General features: G+C 43.9%; 1 protein-coding gene across 5 annotated transcripts in view; it reads right to left on the reverse strand.

Annotated features, from left to right (window-relative positions):
* Positions 1-20840, reverse strand: part of LOC135386014 (CLIP-associating protein 1-like) — a 98518-nt gene that overhangs the window by 15530 nt on the left and 62148 nt on the right. For 4 of the 5 annotated variants that reach the window (XM_064615710.1, XM_064615708.1, XM_064615711.1 and 1 more), the window contains 11 exons: positions 18301-18335; positions 16035-16140; positions 15370-15426; positions 13857-13921; positions 13664-13756; positions 13429-13574; positions 13202-13337; positions 13072-13142; positions 12860-12997; positions 11209-11397; positions 1431-1504 (listed from right to left, as the gene is read on the reverse strand). In XM_064615710.1, coding sequence (XP_064471780.1) covers positions 1431-1504; positions 11209-11397; positions 12860-12997; positions 13072-13142; positions 13202-13337; positions 13429-13574; positions 13664-13756; positions 13857-13921; positions 15370-15426; positions 16035-16140; positions 18301-18335 — 1110 coding nt within the window. The remainder of the gene's footprint in view (positions 1-1430; positions 1505-11208; positions 11398-12859; positions 12998-13071; positions 13143-13201; positions 13338-13428; positions 13575-13663; positions 13757-13856; positions 13922-15369; positions 15427-16034; positions 16141-18300; positions 18336-20840) is intronic. The other variant, XM_064615709.1, reaches the window with a different exon arrangement.

Raw genomic sequence — 20840 nt, forward strand, 5'->3', positions numbered from 1 at the left:
ACACAATAGCCCTTCCCATGTGCACCTGCATTTGGTGTATGAAAGGTAAGCATGCTTTTACCACCGCACAAGCACCGCACAGATACATCTGATAATTGGAGACTAAGCTGTGTGATTCCACAATAAGGAACAGCTGTTGAGAATGAGACAAATGTCGATGTTACCCCTTATGGAGAGAAATGTAGTACAGTAGACTCATGCTAATTCACACCACGACAGTCCGTACTTTCGGTTAATTCAAACTTGTTTTGAAATTTTTGTTTGGCCCATATGTATTTCAAATGCAATGATAAGCTTCTTAATTCAAATGCCACCTTCGTTTTGTTCAAGCTGCTTAGTTCAAACTTTCCGTTCCTGCGTAAAGTGTTTCTGCGCAGGAAGCGGCAAAACAAAATCTGTGAAGTTCGAAGCGGCTCCTGCTTTCGATTGGCTACACCATCTCGTGGGGCACTGTGAACCATTCGCCGAATGCGCGAGCGCAAAACGTGTGCACAAAATGAAACTTTAGCCCCTTGGGTTGAGCATACACAGACATCGTCCTCCGCTGCACACTTCCTGAATGAGTGTTACTCCCATTTTCCGGCACATAAGGTCTTCGCGGGTGAAATACAGTCGTCGGCTTACAATTCTGACTTTCCAATTTTTCGAACAAAACTGCTGGTACCGTCAAATGCCCCATAGAATCAATGTATTTCCGCATCCAATATAACTTGGACTGCACCTAATTCGGACCGTTCTCATCTCGTTTCAAACCTGCAAGTTTTTTTGGGAACTTAGGTCTCCTTAGCGCCCCATATTTCGTACTGAATCAAAACGAAAGCCATTCCCTATACGATGCATGTGCAGAAGTGCAGCGCTCACGCGTAGGATGGCGGAGCTTATTTTCGTACGACTGAAAACGAACCAAACGCTCCGCTTTAGAATCATTGCAAGAGCTAGTCTCTGAATACGCGCGTCTTTGAACCACTATCTTCGTGTATCAGAAATACTGAAATGTCCTCAACTTCAAGTGAGGATGTCGAAGATACTGAGATAAAGGTGTTTAGTAGAGGAATCATTGTAAAATGTGCTTAAAATGTGCAGATACGTACATAAGGAACCGTAATTTTGTCATGCAGCGTATATGCAGGCAAAATATTGATCATTCAAACAAAAACATGTGGTCTCAAAGGGTTTGAATTAACGAGAGCCTATTGTATTTAAAATGTGGCAAGGTAAGTTTGTATAATTGCTTCGTACTGATATGAGGCAAAAAAGAAAGAAACTAGTATGCCACCTTGTACTACAACAAGTATGTTCTTTTCTCTGCACACATAAGGAAAAAGCACAAAGACAAGTAAAAGGAAATACACAAATGGAAGCAAGAATATGGCTAGGTTATGCTCTCACTGAAACCACATAAATGAGAGACTCTTAATAATGGAAGGTACCTGATGCACTGCGAGCACTGCTGTAGACTGGCACCCCTGAACGACGACCATATGTTGATGCACTGCTGCCAGGCCTGCAATTACAATTCAACGATCTGGAGTCCTTGGAACACACCACAATGCATATTATAGTGCTACCAGCTTAGTTAAGCCCACTTATTAGTTTCTGGCTTTTTGTGCATGACCACTTTTCACAAATTCAGGTACTACCTCTTCTTATAATATTGTATAAATTTAGATTCAGCTGCTACTTCTGCATTTGAAGTGTCATCAGTAAAAAAATTTGGGTTAACATCTCACCGGAGCTGGCTATGTCAACCTGTGTCAAAACAGCATTCCACACCAACTGATCGAGCAATGCTGCCGACCATCATGGATTTTTGTGAAAAAAATAAAAAATAAAATGAGGGTGCTTCGTGGTGGCAGGGGGATATCGAACACAAAATATTAGTTCCAAATTTTGAAGGGTTCCACCACCAGAGGGACCCAAAGTTAGCACCCGGAGGAAAAACCCTGTTCACTCTGGTTGCGTGCGCCGGCCATCATAGGGCACCGAAATAGTTGAAAATTGGCAGGCACGTCGTAAAAGCTCTCTACTTACGTATGATTGAGTGATCGCTCACGAAAGGGAACGTGTCTGGCATGTCGGAAAACAGTGCTAAAAGTTCTTATAAAAATAACTAGGATTTCTAGAATACTACAAGTGAAGAGCTGACCAGATGTACATTCCAATAAAAAAATATTGTTGCTCTCACTAAAAATTCGGTAAAGTCGACAAAATCACTTAAAAGTGTATATTTCTGGAGGTCAATTTGTTGTGGAGATATCAAGATAGAATAGACCAGATAGACCAGAGACCACATGCTATCATCGGTCTCCCTAGAAAGGGCAATAAAAAAAATGTTTTGAATTATCACAAAATCGACACTAAAAGCACAGGGAATCACAATCGCACTCGCATATGTCGAACTTGAGGGGGATCGCAAAATAGTTTGAATTCGATGTATCAGATGTGCTACATTAGCGGTGACCGAAGCACCGGTGCTTAACACTAATCCCAACCGCAGTCAAGAGAGATGTCGAAAGTAGCGAAAACACTTTATTTTACAGCAAAAAAATCTGACCTTAGCTTGCATCTTGTTGCGGGCACACGTGTCTCAAACATATCAAGACGATCCACCTCTGTAAGGCCAGAGCTTTCCATATCTACGCAGCAGCGACAAATCACTTGAAACGCTGAGATGAGCTCGGTGGCTGTCGGAAATGGCTGTAGTTCTTTATGGTCGTCAGTGCTATCCGCTTCATCGGCACGGGCTATGTCCTCAACGATGTCCGCGTCCGTCCGTTCCGCCACAGCTTCCGCAGCATTGTCTACACCCATGTAGTCTGTAGCACTCACGCATGGGAGAACGATCTCGACGTTCGATATATCGGGTAACCGCGGTACCGAAGTTCGATAAGGCATGCTATCTTTTACCCATGCTATACTTTTACATGTAATTTTCAAGGAGATTTTTTAATTGTTCAATATACGCAATAATTCAAAATATGCGGGTTCGTCTGTATATCCAAGCGTACGATTACATGTGCCAACTTGAATGTTCGTGACGGGTCTCGCGTTTTTTGAGCGGATGCGTGAAGGGGTTGCCCAAAGTGTAGTTTGACACACGACCTTAACATGTTTATGGCGAGAAGATGTAGAGCGTGTTAGTTAAATAAAAAAATATTATATATATATATAACAAATTATTATCGCCATGTTACCATGTTTACAGTGCTGCAGCTAGTCATGAGTCAATGAGCTGGAAATAAAGCGGCTTGTGTGGTTTTCTGTGTGTATGTGCGAGTCATTGGATATATGCGCAAGCAAAATCCAAGGGCCGATGGGGTTTTTTCCTTTTTTGTCTCCTGCTAGGCCAAACAGTGCCTGTCATGTATTTGCCTGGTGCACTTTCCTTACGACGTGATAAACGATTGTTCAACCCCTTGCAAATGCGCGTTCTTACTCCAGAGTGTGTGTTAAATTATTCCCTCTTTATCTATTTGCCATCGAGTCGCTGACATATTTGCCATATTTAAGCCAGCACATCTTTGCCCTTCCTACCAAATTGTCCCTCCTGTTTCATATAAAGAAGAGCTGTGCAAATATTCGAAATTTCGAATATGAAACGAATATTTGATGCTATTCAAATGCTATTCGCAACCTACTTTCAGTATTTGAAATTTTCGAATATCTTTCGAAGCTGAAGCTGCAGTACTGAAGCGAGGTATCACTATCGCCATTCTGCAAGTCGACTTCGCCTCATTACATCCAAGAGTAAGGTGAAGCCCACTTCACGTTACCGCCACTGTTCGTTTGGTGTGTGGCTCCATTCTGCAAGTCGCCTTGACCTCATCACACTCGAGCGTTAGGTGAACCCCGCTTTACACTGTTTACAATTTTCTTTTACTATATCTACAAATTTTGTGAGCTCATGGTCAGCACTGTACTCTGGACATTGCAGGTTCCAGTAAATGTACTCCCAACTTCCAGAGTTATATTCAGTAACAGATGGGAAATGTGTGCAGTTTCTTTAAAAAAAGTACGGGGAATTCACAATGCAAACATAGAAATGAGGAGATGCACACAAAGCAGGCTGCAAGGAACAAGTTGACTAACTCTCAATGCAGTTCATCCCACTAATGCAGTTTACCATGCACAACACAAAGGGACCCTTCTCTCGCGATGTTATGCTGGGAGAAAAGGCTCACATATTTGGAGCAGAATATCTTTCATGTTCATCATTTAATGAGCATACCACCACAAAATATTTCACCATGAGGTATTCGAGATTTTTCGAATTGGGCCTTTTCTGATTATTCGAATTCGATTCGCAGTGCAAGTGAAATATTCGTGAACTATTTGTAATGGAAATTTTGCTATTCGCCCAGCTCCAATAAATAGCAGCAGAACTGCAATGCGGTGTTAGTGAAGCGTTACAGGCGAGAGCAAAGCAAGGCTGGCGCATTTCTCATCGTCCTGTTTACTTCCTGCTTATTTTTTCCGAAGGAAACCTACATTGATGAGGAAAACATAAATCTTCAACAAATAATTCAGCATAGTCTATCGATATTGTTGCACAGTGACATGCATACAGTAGCGCATTCAATTCTAACAGAACCATTAAGACTCGGAAAGGATCTTGTTTCAGGTTTGGCGAAGTCGTCTTGTTTATTTTGCATCACTGGACTTATATAAAAGGGCTACATGTTTCTCTGTCACGGTTTCTATTTTTCCATTGCCCTTTCTAGGGAGAACGGTGACAGTGTGCGGTCTCTTGCAACGAGCGAGCGGTGCCGGGTATGTCGCAGAAAAAAATTTATCGAGTTTAACAAAAATACTTTTTCTGATTTTTTGTGTATGTATTCTCAAGGTGTTCCTCTATACTTCTGTGTAAAGCACACAGGACATACTGTGGCAGAGTTCTCAGGTCTCGGTGCTAGCATGAACGGAGAGTTATAGGAGTGGTTAGTGCTCGGTAGATCGCTTGGGGCGAGCAACGACGAGCTGAGGGAATGGGTCGACGAGCAGAGAGCAATAGAGAGAGAGACAAGGGCAGAAGAGCGGGCCGCGAGAGCAGCTGAAAGAGAACTCGATCAATGAGTGCTGCTCAAGGAGGAACGCGTACTAGCATCGCGTGTGCAGGTGGCAAATCGGACGGCAGCAGCAGGTGACCCCGGCACGACTACTGGGCATAACGAGAGGTTTCGTCCGGATACGCCGAAGTTTACGCCCGCGTTCGATTAGAGAAGAGACGACCTGGATGCATATTTGCATAGGTTTGAAGTTGCGGCGGAAGGGATAAATTGACCCAGGGAGCAGTGGGCAGTAGCCTTAAGTTTGTCGTTAGCTGAAGAGGTGCTGGCAGTGTTCGGGCGTCTGTCAGCACAGGAGTCAAATGACTACGGGAAGGTCCAGGATGCCTTGTTGCAAACATTTAGGTATACTCCAGAAGGTTTCCGGGACAAGCTCGGGTCTTCGATGCCCGATAAGAATGAGACTGCCAAGCAGTTCAGGGCACGCTTCACCTCTGGTACCACTAAAGATTACTCTTCGCTGCGTGATTTGCTGCTGAGGGAGCAGTTCATTCAGAAACGTCCCCGGGCGTTGGCTGCATTTTTGGCCCCCGGTCCCCCCGGACACTTTTCCTCGGCACACGACACTTTGACAAGTCGACACCCGATAATGAAACGATGTTTACGAGGGCGGTCAACCTACGCGACAGCGGGTGATTTCACGGTGCTCTCATTGGACGCGGACGCCAGAGCCCTCGGGGTTAGTCGGACAGAAGCTAGCATGAGACGGAGACAAATAAGGCTATAAGCAAAACTTTACTATGGAAGTGGGCAGTATAGAGCCTGGACTTGCAGCTTATCCCGGGAACACCCGCAAGTACGCCCAGTGGCATGAGTAGCTCTCTGCGCAGGCACCGCAATGACAGCACCCAGGAAACAATCCGAGGCAGCGGCAGGAATCTGATGGGCAGGCCAACAGCCGGAACCAAGGACCAAGGACCAGATAGGAGTACCAGCAGGCACCCAGAACCAGGCGTCAGAATCCGAAGCAGATCCAGAGCCCACACGAAGTCTACCTTTCCTCGAAGAAGCCCATGCGCTTCTACCTCTATGCGCACCTTACGTCACACACAGCAGTTTTCTTCCAAGAGCTGCTTCTTTTCACAGGTGTGACCACTTTCATGACATTAACCCCCCCCCACGTCGCAAGACATTGCACAACCCCAAATTGTTCAATGTCTTCACAAAATCACAATCCCCCAAACATTGCCCCAAGCACTTTGTTAGATGTCACTACACAAAACCGAAATGTCCTTGTCCATTCTTCTAGGTCTCAATGGACCAAATACGAGAATACACCGTGCACGTTAGAGTGGACTCAAACGTACCAATGACAATCCCTAGCCAACGCTCACTGAAAAGTATGTGGGACTGAGAACTAAGAGTCGGACGAACACACAGCGTTATATCACTTGGGTTTAGAACTCAGACAAGTCAGAAAGATCAACGTTTGTGAAGAAACAAACTCTAGTCCTCACCCACACCACACAACACTTTTACCAGACCGAAACCAGACTACTGGGGCATAACAAACGACATGGACCCCAAGAAAATGCGACTACTTCGGATATCTCACGAAACGACATATACATACCGAGAAAAAGGCAACTGCACAACCATCGAACTTTCAAAACTTTCGAAAAACATTCTTACAAACAACTTTTAAAATCTTCGAGCAACTTTCACATGCGCCCGCCACTGTGCTTTCCTTTAACGCTATATGGATAGATATTTGCAATTCTGCAAAGTACACAGTAAGACTTGTATCCGAGCACCTCTACCGAGAATGCTTTTTGCAAGGAAACCCAACAACGTAGTACACCGAGTAAACCGTTCGAACACCACTTATGTTTCGCCCTCATCACTCCTGAACCATGCTCTCCTTGTTGTGATGCCACAAGTACAAACTTCTCCAATGCAACACCAGCCGCCGCCCTGCCAGCCACAACAAATACGTGTTCGACTCTCACTGACTGGACCACGTTGTCGGCTGTGGGAACCAAAAACCGTGTAACCACCTTTGTCTATACATTGTTGACGCATCAACTGCTCATTAGCACAGTATGACTTTTAGTGTACTTTTGCTTAAAAAAAAAACAAAAACGAACTACGGCCCTGACTTGTAAATTCCGCGATTTTCCGAGGCAAGGAGTCAACGGATGCTTGAAACGGGAAACACTCTATGTTCTTGGACAATGTGGGGATAAAAAATATTTTATGAAGATTCAAAGCACTGTTGTGGCTCAGCATTACATGGTATCTTGTGTTCTCCTCTGACAGCAAATACAGTATGTTGCCTACAATCATTTTTTACCTGCTGAAAGATTTTTCAGCACCTACAGAGTTCATAGGAATTGACAAATACTTGATCGCAATAGCCACGCGGCGATTCGGAGCAAGCACCCTCATTCCGTCCCAAAACTCAATTACCGTATTTACTCGCATAATTTGCGCACTTGTTCTCCCCCAAAAAAGTAGGAGAACTTGGGGTGCGCAAATTGCGTGGGAACGTTCGTTACGAATCTCAAACGACGCAAAATCTCAAAATTTTAGTGTGCCGGTCATGTTGGCTGTTGGTAGAGCCGATATTCACATTATCACTGCATTGCACAAGCGCGAATGAAGTACCCAAATACCGCGCAACAACCAGCGACGGTTGAGAGGCAAACTGCTGGACCCACTACCGCTCATCCTACCAGTAGCCACGCTGCAAGTCCCTCTTGACAACCGAAAGCACACTATTGATTGATTGATTGATTGATGTGTTTAATGGCACAAAGGCGAAAGCACACTATGTTCGCCAACTTTGTCATGCTGTGCGCTGTAAGTTCGTACTGTGTCTGCCCAGCGTTTCTCTCCACATTTTGTAGTTTGAGTGACAGTATCGTCCAGTGCGTCAGTGGGGTGTATCCCGTTTGAAACCATTAAAAATAACATTTCAAAAATAAACGCGCAAGTACCCAGTGTTAAAAATATATCTCCCAGAATATACGCTTAAAAATAAACGCACAAAAATAATCGCCGAAATATCCCTGTTTAAATATAAATGCTAAGGAATCCACGGTTAAGAATATATCGTTAAAAATAAATCATATCAGAATCCCCACAAATCAATCCTACAGTTGTTAGAGTCATGTGGTATGGCCCAAATCAAGGTGAACTGCAAGCAAGGGGTTTGACCTAACCTCACAGGACCAAGCTAGCCTAAACTAACCTAACATAACATGATATAACCCGGCGTAAATTGCAATCAGTCCGCTTCCGTGCTAGATGGTGAGGGGATTTGGAAACAGTTTATTTTTAATGGTGGATTATTAAACGGTGATCTCTAAGCGGGGATAGTAAACGGTTCATTTTAGGAGATATATTTTTAACCGTGTATTTTTTTAACGGATCATTCTTAAATGTTTTATTCTTAAACGTTTATTCTTAATGGTGGATATCGGGGACCCCCCCCGTCAGTGGACCATCACCCGAACGTGTGCACAAACAAAAGCACCACAGTCACTTCGGTAGTGCTGATGGCATTGTGAAAACCGTGTGGTAAGTGAAAAGCAATCGCTACGGTTTCTGAGACACGCATGCCAAATATCCGCACGCCAAAACGCGGGTGCGCAAATTACGCAATTTTTAATTTTCTTGCCATTTTTCGTGGGAAACTAGGGGTATGGAAATTGTGCGATGGCTCAAAATATGTGAGTAAATACGGTATGCAGTATGGTACAGTTCTCGACTTTAGCAAATTTTTTTGGCAACTAATTTTTAGTGAGAGCAACGATTTTTTTTTAATTGGAATGCACGTCTCGTCAGCTCTTCACTTGCAGTATTTATTCTGTCTAGAAATCCTAGCTACTTTTATAATAAAAAAAAGTCAAACGTTTGCACTTTTAGCGTTGCCTTCCGACATGCCAGACATGCTCCCTTTCGTGACAGATCAATGACACACAATCATACGTAAGTAGAGAGCTTGTACGACATGCCTTCCAATTTTGAACTACAGTCGCCAAACGATTTTTCGTACATGTTCCATTATTCGGACGCGTTCGCGGAACAGCCACGGGCCTCATAGAGTTAATGTATAACAATGTCCAAAACTTGGGATGCCGCACAGCTGCGTCGCTCAATATTTCTGACACGGTTTGCTCAGCCCGCAAGCGTCCCGGGCGGTCGCCAGCTCACCACGTGCGCATGACGCAATGCGAAGGTCAAGAAAAGCAAAAATAAAAATCGAGGCAAGAAAATGGGCAGTGACTGTTCATTGTGCAATACTCTGAGTGATGGAGTCCTGTCGTGGCGCTTTGTGAAACCGAGCACGTGCTGTCCACCCGCGACGAAAAGCGAGCTTCACCTAAAGCACGTAGGCGTTAGGTGAAGCCGACTTGCGGAATGGTGACGCCTAATGCAGGTCCCCCAAACTCACCTCGGAAAAGCGTGCAACGAAGAAGGCCGCCACTAGATACCCCGCTGTTGCCGTTCCGGATCACTTCAGCCCGCTAAGTTTAGCGGCAAAATGTTTTTGTTGTTTCTGCGAATGAATCTAGTCTTTATATGTCCAAATAAGACGCGTATAACAACTTTCTCTGTCGTGTTTCACTTTTCGGTCCCGTTTTTAAACGTGTTGAGCGATCGGAAGAATCTAGTGCACGGCTGCGTGCATCACATAGCGTACCTGTCGTACCAGGCGCCGCAGGCGCTGCAGTCGTCCATTTCTCCTTCGGTGACTTGGCCTGGCTTGGATTGTGCTTGAACTGGATCTTTAGCGCGCTACATTCCACGCAAGCCAACGTCTGGTAACAATGGGGTATCTAAGGGCGGCCTCCGGCATTGCACGCATCGGGATAGGAACAAATACATGGGAAAATGGCGACCTTGGGGGACCTGGCCTAATGTTGCCAGAAGTTGTCCCGATATGGTCCCTCCACGTGTTCGGGATATCGACGACTTGCCGTCTTCCAGCGCATTCGTCAAACTCGGAACTAATGAAGGCGACTGTAGCGCTTTCGCCCGTATACAATATCGCTTCGGGAAGTAGCAGCTGTAATAAAACCGCTAAAACAGTGAGAAAAAAAAAATGGACGACACAGGACGGACGCACTGCAACTTATTTCATTATGTGTGACCAAAAGGCCCATATTGGTACTTTATTCAACTATATTTGTAGCAGCTGTAGAATGTAGATGTAGGTGGAAGTAGAAGCCGATGTTATCAGGCAGAGATGGAAGACTGCCCTTTAAGAAAGCATCGGCAACTTTTTCCGGCCTACTAGTACTGAATTCGTTTTTTTCGGACTGCTCGATTATTCGGACTTTTGCGCGATGCACTATGACGATCAGCACACGCTACCAAAGTGAACATGTTTTTTTTTCCTCCGGACGCTAACTTTGGAACCCCCTGGCGGTGGAACCCTTCAAAATTTGGGACTAATATTTCGTATTCGATACCCCCTGCCACTACGAAGCATTCCGATTTTTTCACAAAAATCTGGGTTGGTCGAGCCGCATCGCTGGATCAGTTGGCGTGGAATGCACCGGGGTGTTTTGGTGCACCTAGTCAGTTCTGAAAGCTATACCACTGCACAGAAATAGCAGGGCCTCCTGTGAACGTATCAGGAACATGTGCCTTGCAAAAGGTATCCTGGAGAGGGATAGCATTGAAAAAATGGCTACGAAGCAAGCAAGCTGGTGAAGATAACACATAATGTAAAAACCCCGAGACTAGGGAACACGAAGGGACAGACACAACACGAAGTCTCAAACACAGCATTCTCTCTTGATGTGCTGGTGGTGTACAGTCAGAGGACAGTATTGGGCAAACATTGGGTTTAACATGAACACGCTAAAATGGGTCTGGAGAGTTGATAGAATGTTGCAAAATTGATCTGGAGATAGGGTGCAATGGGTGTAATCACATTGTACCCACATAAGATCCCCCTTATATTACATCCATTATCAACAAGCCCATCCTCTACAAATTTAAGAGAAGAAACTTTGCTCATATTCCACAGATATTTATTTTTCTTGTAATAGGTTAAAGGCCACAAGGGTGTATTATGTAACAGGTACAAAAAAATAGAAGAATAAAACACTAGAACCAAAACCTAAATTAGAGACAAAGGAAAAAAAGAAAAAAAAGAAAACCATATCAGACAGGGGCAGCTGCTGACCTGAGGTTCTCCATGGAGCCATGGCTAGCATGCCGTGGAAGGGGCCTCCCTGTGCTACACAACGAGTTGCTGCTTGAAGAGTTGCTCATACACAGCTCCCCCTGCAGCATACGTTGCTTGCTGCTGTCCAGCGAGTGCAGTAAGGCATCAGCTTGCTCCTTGAAGTGGTCGGCAAAGCCCCAGAATGCCCTGCACAGTAAAGTGAGTGTGGCGCTTCACATCCATGCCACATCATATGGCACTGCTATACTAAGGGGAGGTTGAAGACAGAAGACTCTTCCACCTCAACAGCAAGTTGTACAGGCTCCCAAACATTTTCTCAGCACTGCTCTCGTACAATTTTTGCACATTAAAGTGAATCTGAGTTTAAGCAACGTAAGCAAGGATCAATGTCCTGGCACTGTGTATTCATTTCAGAAGAGAAAGTACAGAAACTTGTGTTATCTAGAAATGATGTACTATTGACAGCGTCATCAAGTTTCTATGGGTGGCACTACTGACAGCACACTACAAGTGCCATCAATAGCGACAACCAAAATCAAGGTACTGACATACTGATGTTGATCAAGTATGCTGAGGCCCCCAAACTCTGTAGGACAATTTGTAGCATATCTAATATGACCATACAATAATCCTCCCACACCGAGGAGGGACATCCAGGGTGTGTGTGTGTGTGTGTGTGTGTGTGGGGGGGGGGGGGGGGGGTGCTCTCAGTCCCACTGTTTATTTTGCCTACACCCTGTTCCAATATTTTTTTTTTCTGCCTCTTTTTAACCTCTACATTACCAAGCTATTGTTAGTGAAAAAATATTGAGCTTTCACCTATATGTACGAAGAACATACTGCATAGCATAAATATAAGGAATTGCTCACACATATAGCAAGTGTGACTACCCATGGAGAGTTTGTGACATTGAAGCATGTGAATAGAAATGAAATAGAACAGAAATGTGTGCTTGGAATTGGCACCCCAAAATGCATGTCAACATGTGCATTGTCATATGCAATGGCGTCCTCTTGTTAGATATGTTTGTGTGTAACATGCACTGGCAAATAACTAAAAAAAATCCACTAAAATTTAAATGTATTTTTGCCAAACTTGACAGTGCTTGACTGAGGTCTTATTGAAACTGAGGTCCTTGCAGTTAGAAGTGAGCGAGGGTAAGTAAATTCGTACCCGTACCCGCACCGCAGATGTGCCACCCACATATGCACCCACAACCCCTGGAGCTTGATGCGGGTATTTCTGAATTTCTACCGGCAAATCGCAAAACTAAGTGGATATCTGCGGGTAATCGTGGGTATACCCGCACCAGCACCCACCTATACTCACAATCATTTTTATGCTACATCGCATGCAACTTCACAAGACAATCAAGAAAAGTAGAAGGCATTAACGCTTATGGACACTCAGATGCCAATGCTATACAGAACTGTAACGATGAAACTCTAAGAGTGCATTCTAAGAGTGTACAAGAAATATAATGACACCCTCTTCTGAATCAGTAGAAGTTGCACAACATTCAAGAGAGAAGCGTACATTTCACATCACTTATTCAATTGATTTTCATGGCTCCTAGCATGGAATCTTTCTTTTTTTGCTTTGTTGTGCTGACGTTCAACTGCACTTGTTACACAGAAAAGTGCTTACTTCCTAGAGAAGGCCCTTGCTTCAGGGTCAGCATCACTGATGCCTTTCTTTATGGCTTCTTGTAGAATTGCAATGTGCCTCTCCAACGTATGAGTGGGCCACGTGTGTAGTAACTGATCCAAAAATTCGTAACATGATCTGTAATAAGAGGACAGTGTGAGAAGGCATGTATACCTGCGTAGAAAAGAAATTGACTACTGGAGTTCACCTACTTTCTAATGTCCTTTGATTTGGAGCTTAGGTTTAGCGTAATCACTGGAATCAGCCGACTAACGTGAGTGTTCTGGAAGGACAAAAATTTTATGCTGTTGCGCAAAGGCCGACTGAAAGACCTCGTCTTACCTGAATGATGAAGCGTATAGTGACAATGCCTGAAGTTGACATAATCTTGGCACTACTGGGAATTAAGTTAATTAAAGAGGGAAGGACAGCCTCAGCAAAGTGGTCCAGCTTTTGACCTAATTGTTGAGATAAGTACCTATACGAAGAAAAATATAAAAAGGGATTCTTAAGTGCAACATACTCAGCTGGCAACAAGCACTCTGGAATTGCAAAGTGACACAACTTACGCTATTGTAATGCAAGCCTCTCTTACAACTTGCGACCTGAGGTCTCGGACCAACAGTTGGAAGGAATGCTCCATCAGTCGCAGATTTGTGTACAGTTCCTCATAATCGGTTGCTCCAGTAACAATAAGGCTTCTCAAGTGTCGCAGCTGCAAGAAACATCAATTTTTTTTATTTCCATTTTAAACATACTCCCTCAACGTCCTGCCCTGAAAAAAAATGTGTTCATGACACTTACACCGTCGACCCTTTTCTCCCAGTCTGTGTTGGCTTCTGAGAGAACCTGCCGGAGTTTTGCGAGTTCCTGGTCGAGCTCCCTAGCAGAGTACAGCTAGGACACAAATGTTCTCAGTTCAGGTACAAAATCTCAAAATATAGAAACAGAAAGTCATACTCGGACAACATTGAGGCAGAAATTACAATTGTCTTACCTGTACTCTTGGCACATCTTCAAATGACCTAATAAACATCTCTTCATCGACAGCTCCTGCATTTGCTGATAAAGGCAGAAGGAAAATTGTGTGCAGTAACAGGATATGGTTACTTACACAATCAAACAATCTTCATAAACACAAACTGACAAGAAGCTCCAAAATGAAACTGTTCGCAATTATGTTTTAATCAGGGAAGGATAATGGACGTACTTTGGTTACCGTTTCCATTTTCGTTACTGCTAGATTTTCGTTTCCGTTATCCGTTTCTGATACCGGCCTTTCAATTTCGTTTCCGTTTCGTTTCCGTTACTGTTTCCGGTAATGGAACGGTTGTTACAGAGCTGCGGGAAGACAGCCCGTCCGGCTCTATGAGCACCCTGCTTTGCCCAAGTGCTGCTTCGGTGCCACGCGTACACAAGCAATTTTACGTTGTTGGGATGCACACATCTTGCAAGATAAAAAAAGTATGCATGCAGGAACATGTTTGCAGTCTTCAGTCACTCAGAGTCAATTAAAGATGGGCGTAACTTTCATCCAATGTCGCATTCATAAGCGGACGCTCTCAATAGTAAATAATACTGCCATGGCCACAGTGAAAAGAAAAAAAAAGTACAAAATAAGTAACTAAAAATCATAGGCTGGCATCCTCGTACTATGGTGGAGTATAGTCATGTGCTGATGTCATGGGGTTACGAGGACTGGGGCGAGGTAAGTGAGGGATGCACCATCGAGATCCAATTTGCGCTTTCTTTCCATGCTCTCGTGCAGTATTTAGAGCATTACAGGGAATGGAGTCATCAAAATACAAAAACAAAAATGAAGTCACTCAAATGTCATCGTACAACAGGAATAGCCATTACCCGAATTCAATACCGGAGAATAAATTCGTTTCTGTTTGTTTCCTGTAATGGAGGACCGTGGCATGCGTTTCCGTTATCGTTACCATCTCCAATTTCGGTAATATACCATTTCTGTTTCCGTTACCATTACCGTTACCCTTCCCTGGTTTTAATATCAAACAAATTTATAGTACTATGGTTTGCATGATCTTTCATGCTCATCTTAACTGGCATTATGTCTGTAAACATTATGATTACTTGGTATAACAGCTGTACCAGGCTCTGCCTGTTTAGTGTACACTTTTGCAATTGAAGGTCAAGTAAAGTGAAGGTAAAGTGCTAACATTCCAACTAACCACACTTTGCTCCACAACTGGTTTCCAAGCCTTAACAAACAGTGTAAGACAATGAAGCATTTAAGTAGCAAGTACTATCCCAGAATGATTGCGTTTGTTTCGTTGCATTGATGAGTGTGTTTCGTGTGTCTCACACAAAAATCATATGGACAGCAATACAGTAAAAGCAGAAGTATCTGCCAAACATATCCATGCATAACAACTGAGACACCAGGAAGTATAATAGCAGCTAACAAAGCAAATGGCAAAATGAAAATTACAACAGGGTCAAAAGAATGTTTGTCAGCATGAACATAAAATTAGGTAAGCTGGTACCTGAAATGCTTGTCTTGGAAGCAGAGATGCCTTTGAAGCTATGCTTCCTCGAGAGAGCTTTACGAGAGAAAGCATTACAGATTATGGTAGCATGAAAAGAAAGCACAGCTAGAGGACAAGGCTCTAGGAAAACAGTGAAAACTTCTAAGAAAAGTACGAGGCTTTTAGAGATTTTAGCATATTAGGAAGCAAAAGAAACTGACTGTTTACAGCCTAATTAGGAAAATATGTAAATGTAGCATAACAGCAACAAGCATCATTATTATTATAGTGCATGCTTAACATATTTCATTACAGTAGAACCTCTTTATAGTGAAGTTGGTGGGCCACTAAAAAACTTTACTACATCAGTTGTTCATGGTGGTGGAGGGGAGGCTCAAAATGTGGCACCACAGGTTCACTTCATTGTATACATATCTTCCTACATCTATGCAAATTCACTATGTAAAGGTTATACTGTACTATGGCACTGAACTAGAAACACATAGGGGTGCACATGCAGAATTATGTCACCCAAACTTATAGCTACGATCCACTGACAGAACAGACATGACACATAAAACAATGCTGTAGAGCACTTATGTTGGCCTAACAGCTGGTTTGAATTAAGCGGACAATGTACAATTAAGTTAAAATGCATGCACTGTTAGAAGATGCCCACTAACCTGATGACACAGGTGTGGAAGGAGGCTGAGATGGCTTAGTTGTTGAAAGCACATTTCGCCTGTTAGGAGGAGCACTGCTCGCCCGTTTGCATGTCTTGCTCTGGCCCTACGACAAGTAACAAGGTTGCTAATGCACCAGCATTACATAACCAGTATTCGGTTACACGCATGAGTGCGGGAGATTTCATAACCACTGCTCAAAGGATGCAGAATCTAAATTGGCATCCATTATTGCCATTGAGCATATATTTGCAACTCAATAGCCTCATGGGAAGGCTTTCTTTCCTTTCTGACATTTATGCTCCAGGCAACTCTATAGTTTGCATGGATTATTTAGAGTGCAGCTACAACATGCATATTGTGCCATTTTTATACTGGGGCCCACAGTGAGCATTGTGCACTAAAACTGGTTTCACTCAATCACCAATATTTGCAGCCAACATTAGAGAACTTAAAGCAGCCGTGACCATCTGCCCCAAGCTATGCCAAACAATGGGAACCTACAAAAGGGTGTGGTTGGTTCACAGGACATCGAGCATCACAACTTAGGTCAAAAGTGATCCAACTGTGACATCATAGCAAGCATCTCTGTGAGAGAGGCAGCTGTGCTTATGTCACATGCTTATGGGGACAAATAGGTATGGCCAAGGCTCTTGCTCCTCCTGTGCCAGTTTGTTGGAGGGCTTCTATCTTGCAGCTACGACATTTAGGAAGGCAATCCTTTTTTCCTCAATACTTTGGCAATAATGTGTGCAAAATGAATGGACCACGTCACAGTCATCATCAGCATGACCACCATCATTATCATCATCATCATAGTAGGCTTCTATTACCCACGTTTTAACTTGTGTAAAGTGTTCTGCACACGCCAGTTGAACACAACTTCCCTCTTAGGATTAACACATCAACATGAATGTCGCAACAAGCATCCACAAGCTCAATTAGTCTCTGCACCTAGAACAAAATAACAAAAAAGAAAGAAAGAAAGAAAGAGAGAAAGAAACACACACACACACACACTTATTTGGTCCTCTTATGCACATAGAGCATTCTACTATACTCAAAGAAATATCTGGCAATGATTACAACCACTACAGGTCTTTAGCATGCCCCTTGAAGATGAAATGCAACCTTTGAGGTTTCACATTACGGTGTGTAGCCCAAGCGGATAAAAATAAATGGAAGAATGGTTGGCACCAACTGAAACAAAAGTTACAGAAGACAGCAACAGATTCACACAAAGAGCCTCCCTTATCTGCACACTGACTGACACTGCGCCAAGGCTATCCTTATTAGTGCAAACGGAAAGTATCTCACGAGAAGATGGTTATGGAAACGTACAGGAGTACCCAAGATAAAGCATGGGAGTTTGTAATGAAGATCAAATGAATAGAAATACTCTTTGGGAGCTAAAGTGTACCTAAAAGTGTAGTAAAAGTTTGCCACAGTAATTTGTCAATAAATTTATCTCTTAGGGGAGCATGGAAGGTACCTCTAATTTTTTTTTTTTTTTTTTTACCTTTTGCTACATTCAGGAAACGTCACGGAAAATATTGCCTTTAAGAAGCATGCATTTCCTGAGAAAATTAGTTTACAAGTATGTCTGCCAATCTCTCCCAGCTGCTTCTGGCGTGTTGTGATGCAAGACATCGCACACTTTTATTGGCTTCCAAGAACCAATCATCTGCTGGCGAGGCAACCGGTCGACTGCTCAGTGTCGGACACAGGACAGACCGCACTAAACGGCACCGCAAAAAGAAAGGAAGGAAAAGGAAGGTACGAGCGGTTTTCACAATTTACCGAAATAAATCTGGTGACGCGATTTTTGTTAGCACTCCATACGCCATTGGCAAAAGATTTGGCGTCTGCCGCGCAACCAGTACTTTTTACGGAGCAGAAGAATTGGGTTTCTTTATCTTGGTGAAACCTGTACGTGGCTGCACAGCAGAAACAAGAATGCTGTGGCCTGTACTCACCCCTTCTGGCTCACTCATGTCCAGCTGCTTCATAGGGAAGCAGGGAGGAAAGAACATTACCATATCTCAGCATTGGTATTGCATACTTAATAGACACAGACAAAAATCAGTCACTTTGTTTTGAAAGGAGAAGCGTTGTTGTCAATGATGTCCTCTGTGTTTATTGTGCCTTTGCGTTTAACCCGAGCTGCATTATGTCACTTACAGAATGACTATAAATTTTTTTAAAAAGTAATTTTAGTTATGTACGGTTTGAACAGCAAGCTCCATGAAGAGGATCAAAGGCTTACCGAAGATCTGTCAACGTCATCTTCGCCTCTGTGGGCTGCAAGGAAAAAATAACCCCTTTCAGTATGGCACACAATTGATAGTAGCCTCATTCACAATTTTAAATGCAAAATTATAACAAAATTAAAGACATAAAGCCTAACCGACGAACACATCGGCATGCGGCGATTCATTCGCTCAAATGCACCATAGTATGCACATCTTTTTCTTTGATCACTTTTCACTCAAGGGGTGACAAAGATTTTCAAGAGGGTGACTCACTTGCAAAGAATTACTATTACTATCACTGCAAGCAGAGGAAAAAATAGCCACTTTCAGTGCTGGGTCACCGCCTTGTGCAAAGTGCTTCACATGTCTATGTATCTTTTCTGAAAATTCTTCACACAAATTTGCGACTGCTCTTTGGGCTGGGGTAAAACGCGTCTTTATTTCTTTCCTTTTTTTTTTTCCCACATCAATTTTAAATGTTTGCCAAGGCCCCTTCCTGACCCTACCAGGTGCGCCTGACAACAGGACAAATAAATCCAAACTGCTATCATGATTTATTTAATCACGTAAACAGCCTTCGAGACTCATATCCAAGTAAACTTCCACTGTCTCCCCTCGATATGGAAGATACAGTGGACAAAAGCCGACGTGTTATGCCCTAGAGGGCATACTGTCATAAAACGCGATATGCGAGCTTTACGAATCGAAAGGGTTGCAGACACCGGCATCGCAGAAATCAATGAGGGGAGCATGGCTGGGCATTCAAGGCCACTCGCGACAGACAGCGCACGTGCGTCATCAGAAGGCGACGAACTGTCGTGCTGTCATCGTGACGTCACCACATTGGTGGTACATCACAGTACGACGTCACCTGGTTATCGATCTAGAGAAGCGACACGGATGAGCTGCTGTAGCAAATGCAAATTTTTACTGAACGATATTTTCATCTCAAGCGTAAAACAAAGAAAATAGTCATAGGCACAAAGGCCGTCGGTCAGAACATCTGAAAATGCTTTTACAAAACCGCCTGTGTTTACGTGGAAACAAATTCGTGTTCTCGCAAGCAAGGGTTGCGAAAATCGTTCGCGATTTTTGAAAGTAGTACATTCACTAACGAGTCAAAGGGCGTACAAGGCGAAAGGCACCGCCCTTTAGCAAACCAGCTGCAAGACAAACCGAAATACAAAAAACAAGCACAATTTAATAATAGCCCCTCCTCTCATGCAAAACAGGACCCCCGAAAGCACACTGCGAGTGTGCAATATGATGCTGGCGTGGGTTGTGCAAATTTCGAAGTTAATAGGAAAAAGGCGGACTAATGGCGTGACCATTTTTCAACCATTATTTTCGCACGACTGCCACCAGCGGCGTCAATAATTTATGCACCCGTCTGCAGTCCCGTTGTATGGCACCAAGGCGGCCTCTTCAATCTGACCTATAGATAACCCACCCTATATATGGAAGCTCTAGGCTTCATGGCAATGCACAACTTCCAGTGTCCTACACGGAAGCCAGACGCGAGCTGCTCAATAATGCAGGATGGATTTGAGCGGTCCGCGAGCCAGGTAACGCAGGAAAAGATCGAAAGGTGTCCCGATTTGTTGGCTGCCCAAGCTCAGGCCGTGTTCTCCATGGATCATATGATCGTGACCGACAGAACTCGGCGGTGCTCTCTGGTGCACGAACGCGGATGAATTACGACAAGCACAAGGTAAAACACAGGAGCCCTCATTCTCAGTGGCTTCGAGATCCTGCTGTGTCACCGCTCCAATATGCGCAATACGCTACCGCTCAGCGAAAGGCCACGTCTTCAGCCTTCCCGAACACAACCAGTATTCTCAACCCATCTTCATGGGCAACCGCGCGATCCGCACGCTTAGAGTTTGCAGCGCATCCACTATTTCCAGAAATTTACAAGGAGCGACCTTGCCCATCACGACTTCAGCAATGAAATCACGTTCCCCCATCGACCTCCACTGTACGGACGCGCAATATTGGCGATGGGCATAGCGTCACAGGCACTCACGACTATAGGGAACAAGGTCGATTCAGTCACGGCTCATCTCAGGGACAGCTGCCATCACCATTCATAAAGCACGGACCGATATAGGACACTCATTACGCGCATCGATGGTGAAGAAGAGAGCCATAATAGTACAGACGTGCGCACATCGCCACAAGCGCGACTGTCGACAAGAAACGTGGCCCCGTATAGACGACGCAACCAAACAACGTAAACACTTCCGACAACGGCACAAACTGTAGGCACTGGCAAACAAACACGTACGTACATGCCATGCATATACGCAGTGTACGACAATTACGATATAATTAGGGAGTCTTGCAACGAACGGAACGTCTCCGAGGCGTCTCCATACGAAGAAATTATATGAAACAACTAATATTCTGTCTCCTACTTCTATCTGCTTTTCTATCTTTTTGATTTTCGTTTAGAAGCATTTTTATTGCTGAAATGAAGGGACAAACATTGCCAACGCTAACAATCATCGTGAGGCTATGGCGGAGTTCATAGTCCACCATATGGCCACTGCTA

The sequence above is a fragment of the Ornithodoros turicata genome, chromosome 2 (genome assembly GCF_037126465.1).
Source record: "Ornithodoros turicata isolate Travis chromosome 2, ASM3712646v1, whole genome shotgun sequence".
Classification (NCBI taxonomy): Eukaryota; Metazoa; Arthropoda; class Arachnida; order Ixodida; family Argasidae; genus Ornithodoros; species Ornithodoros turicata.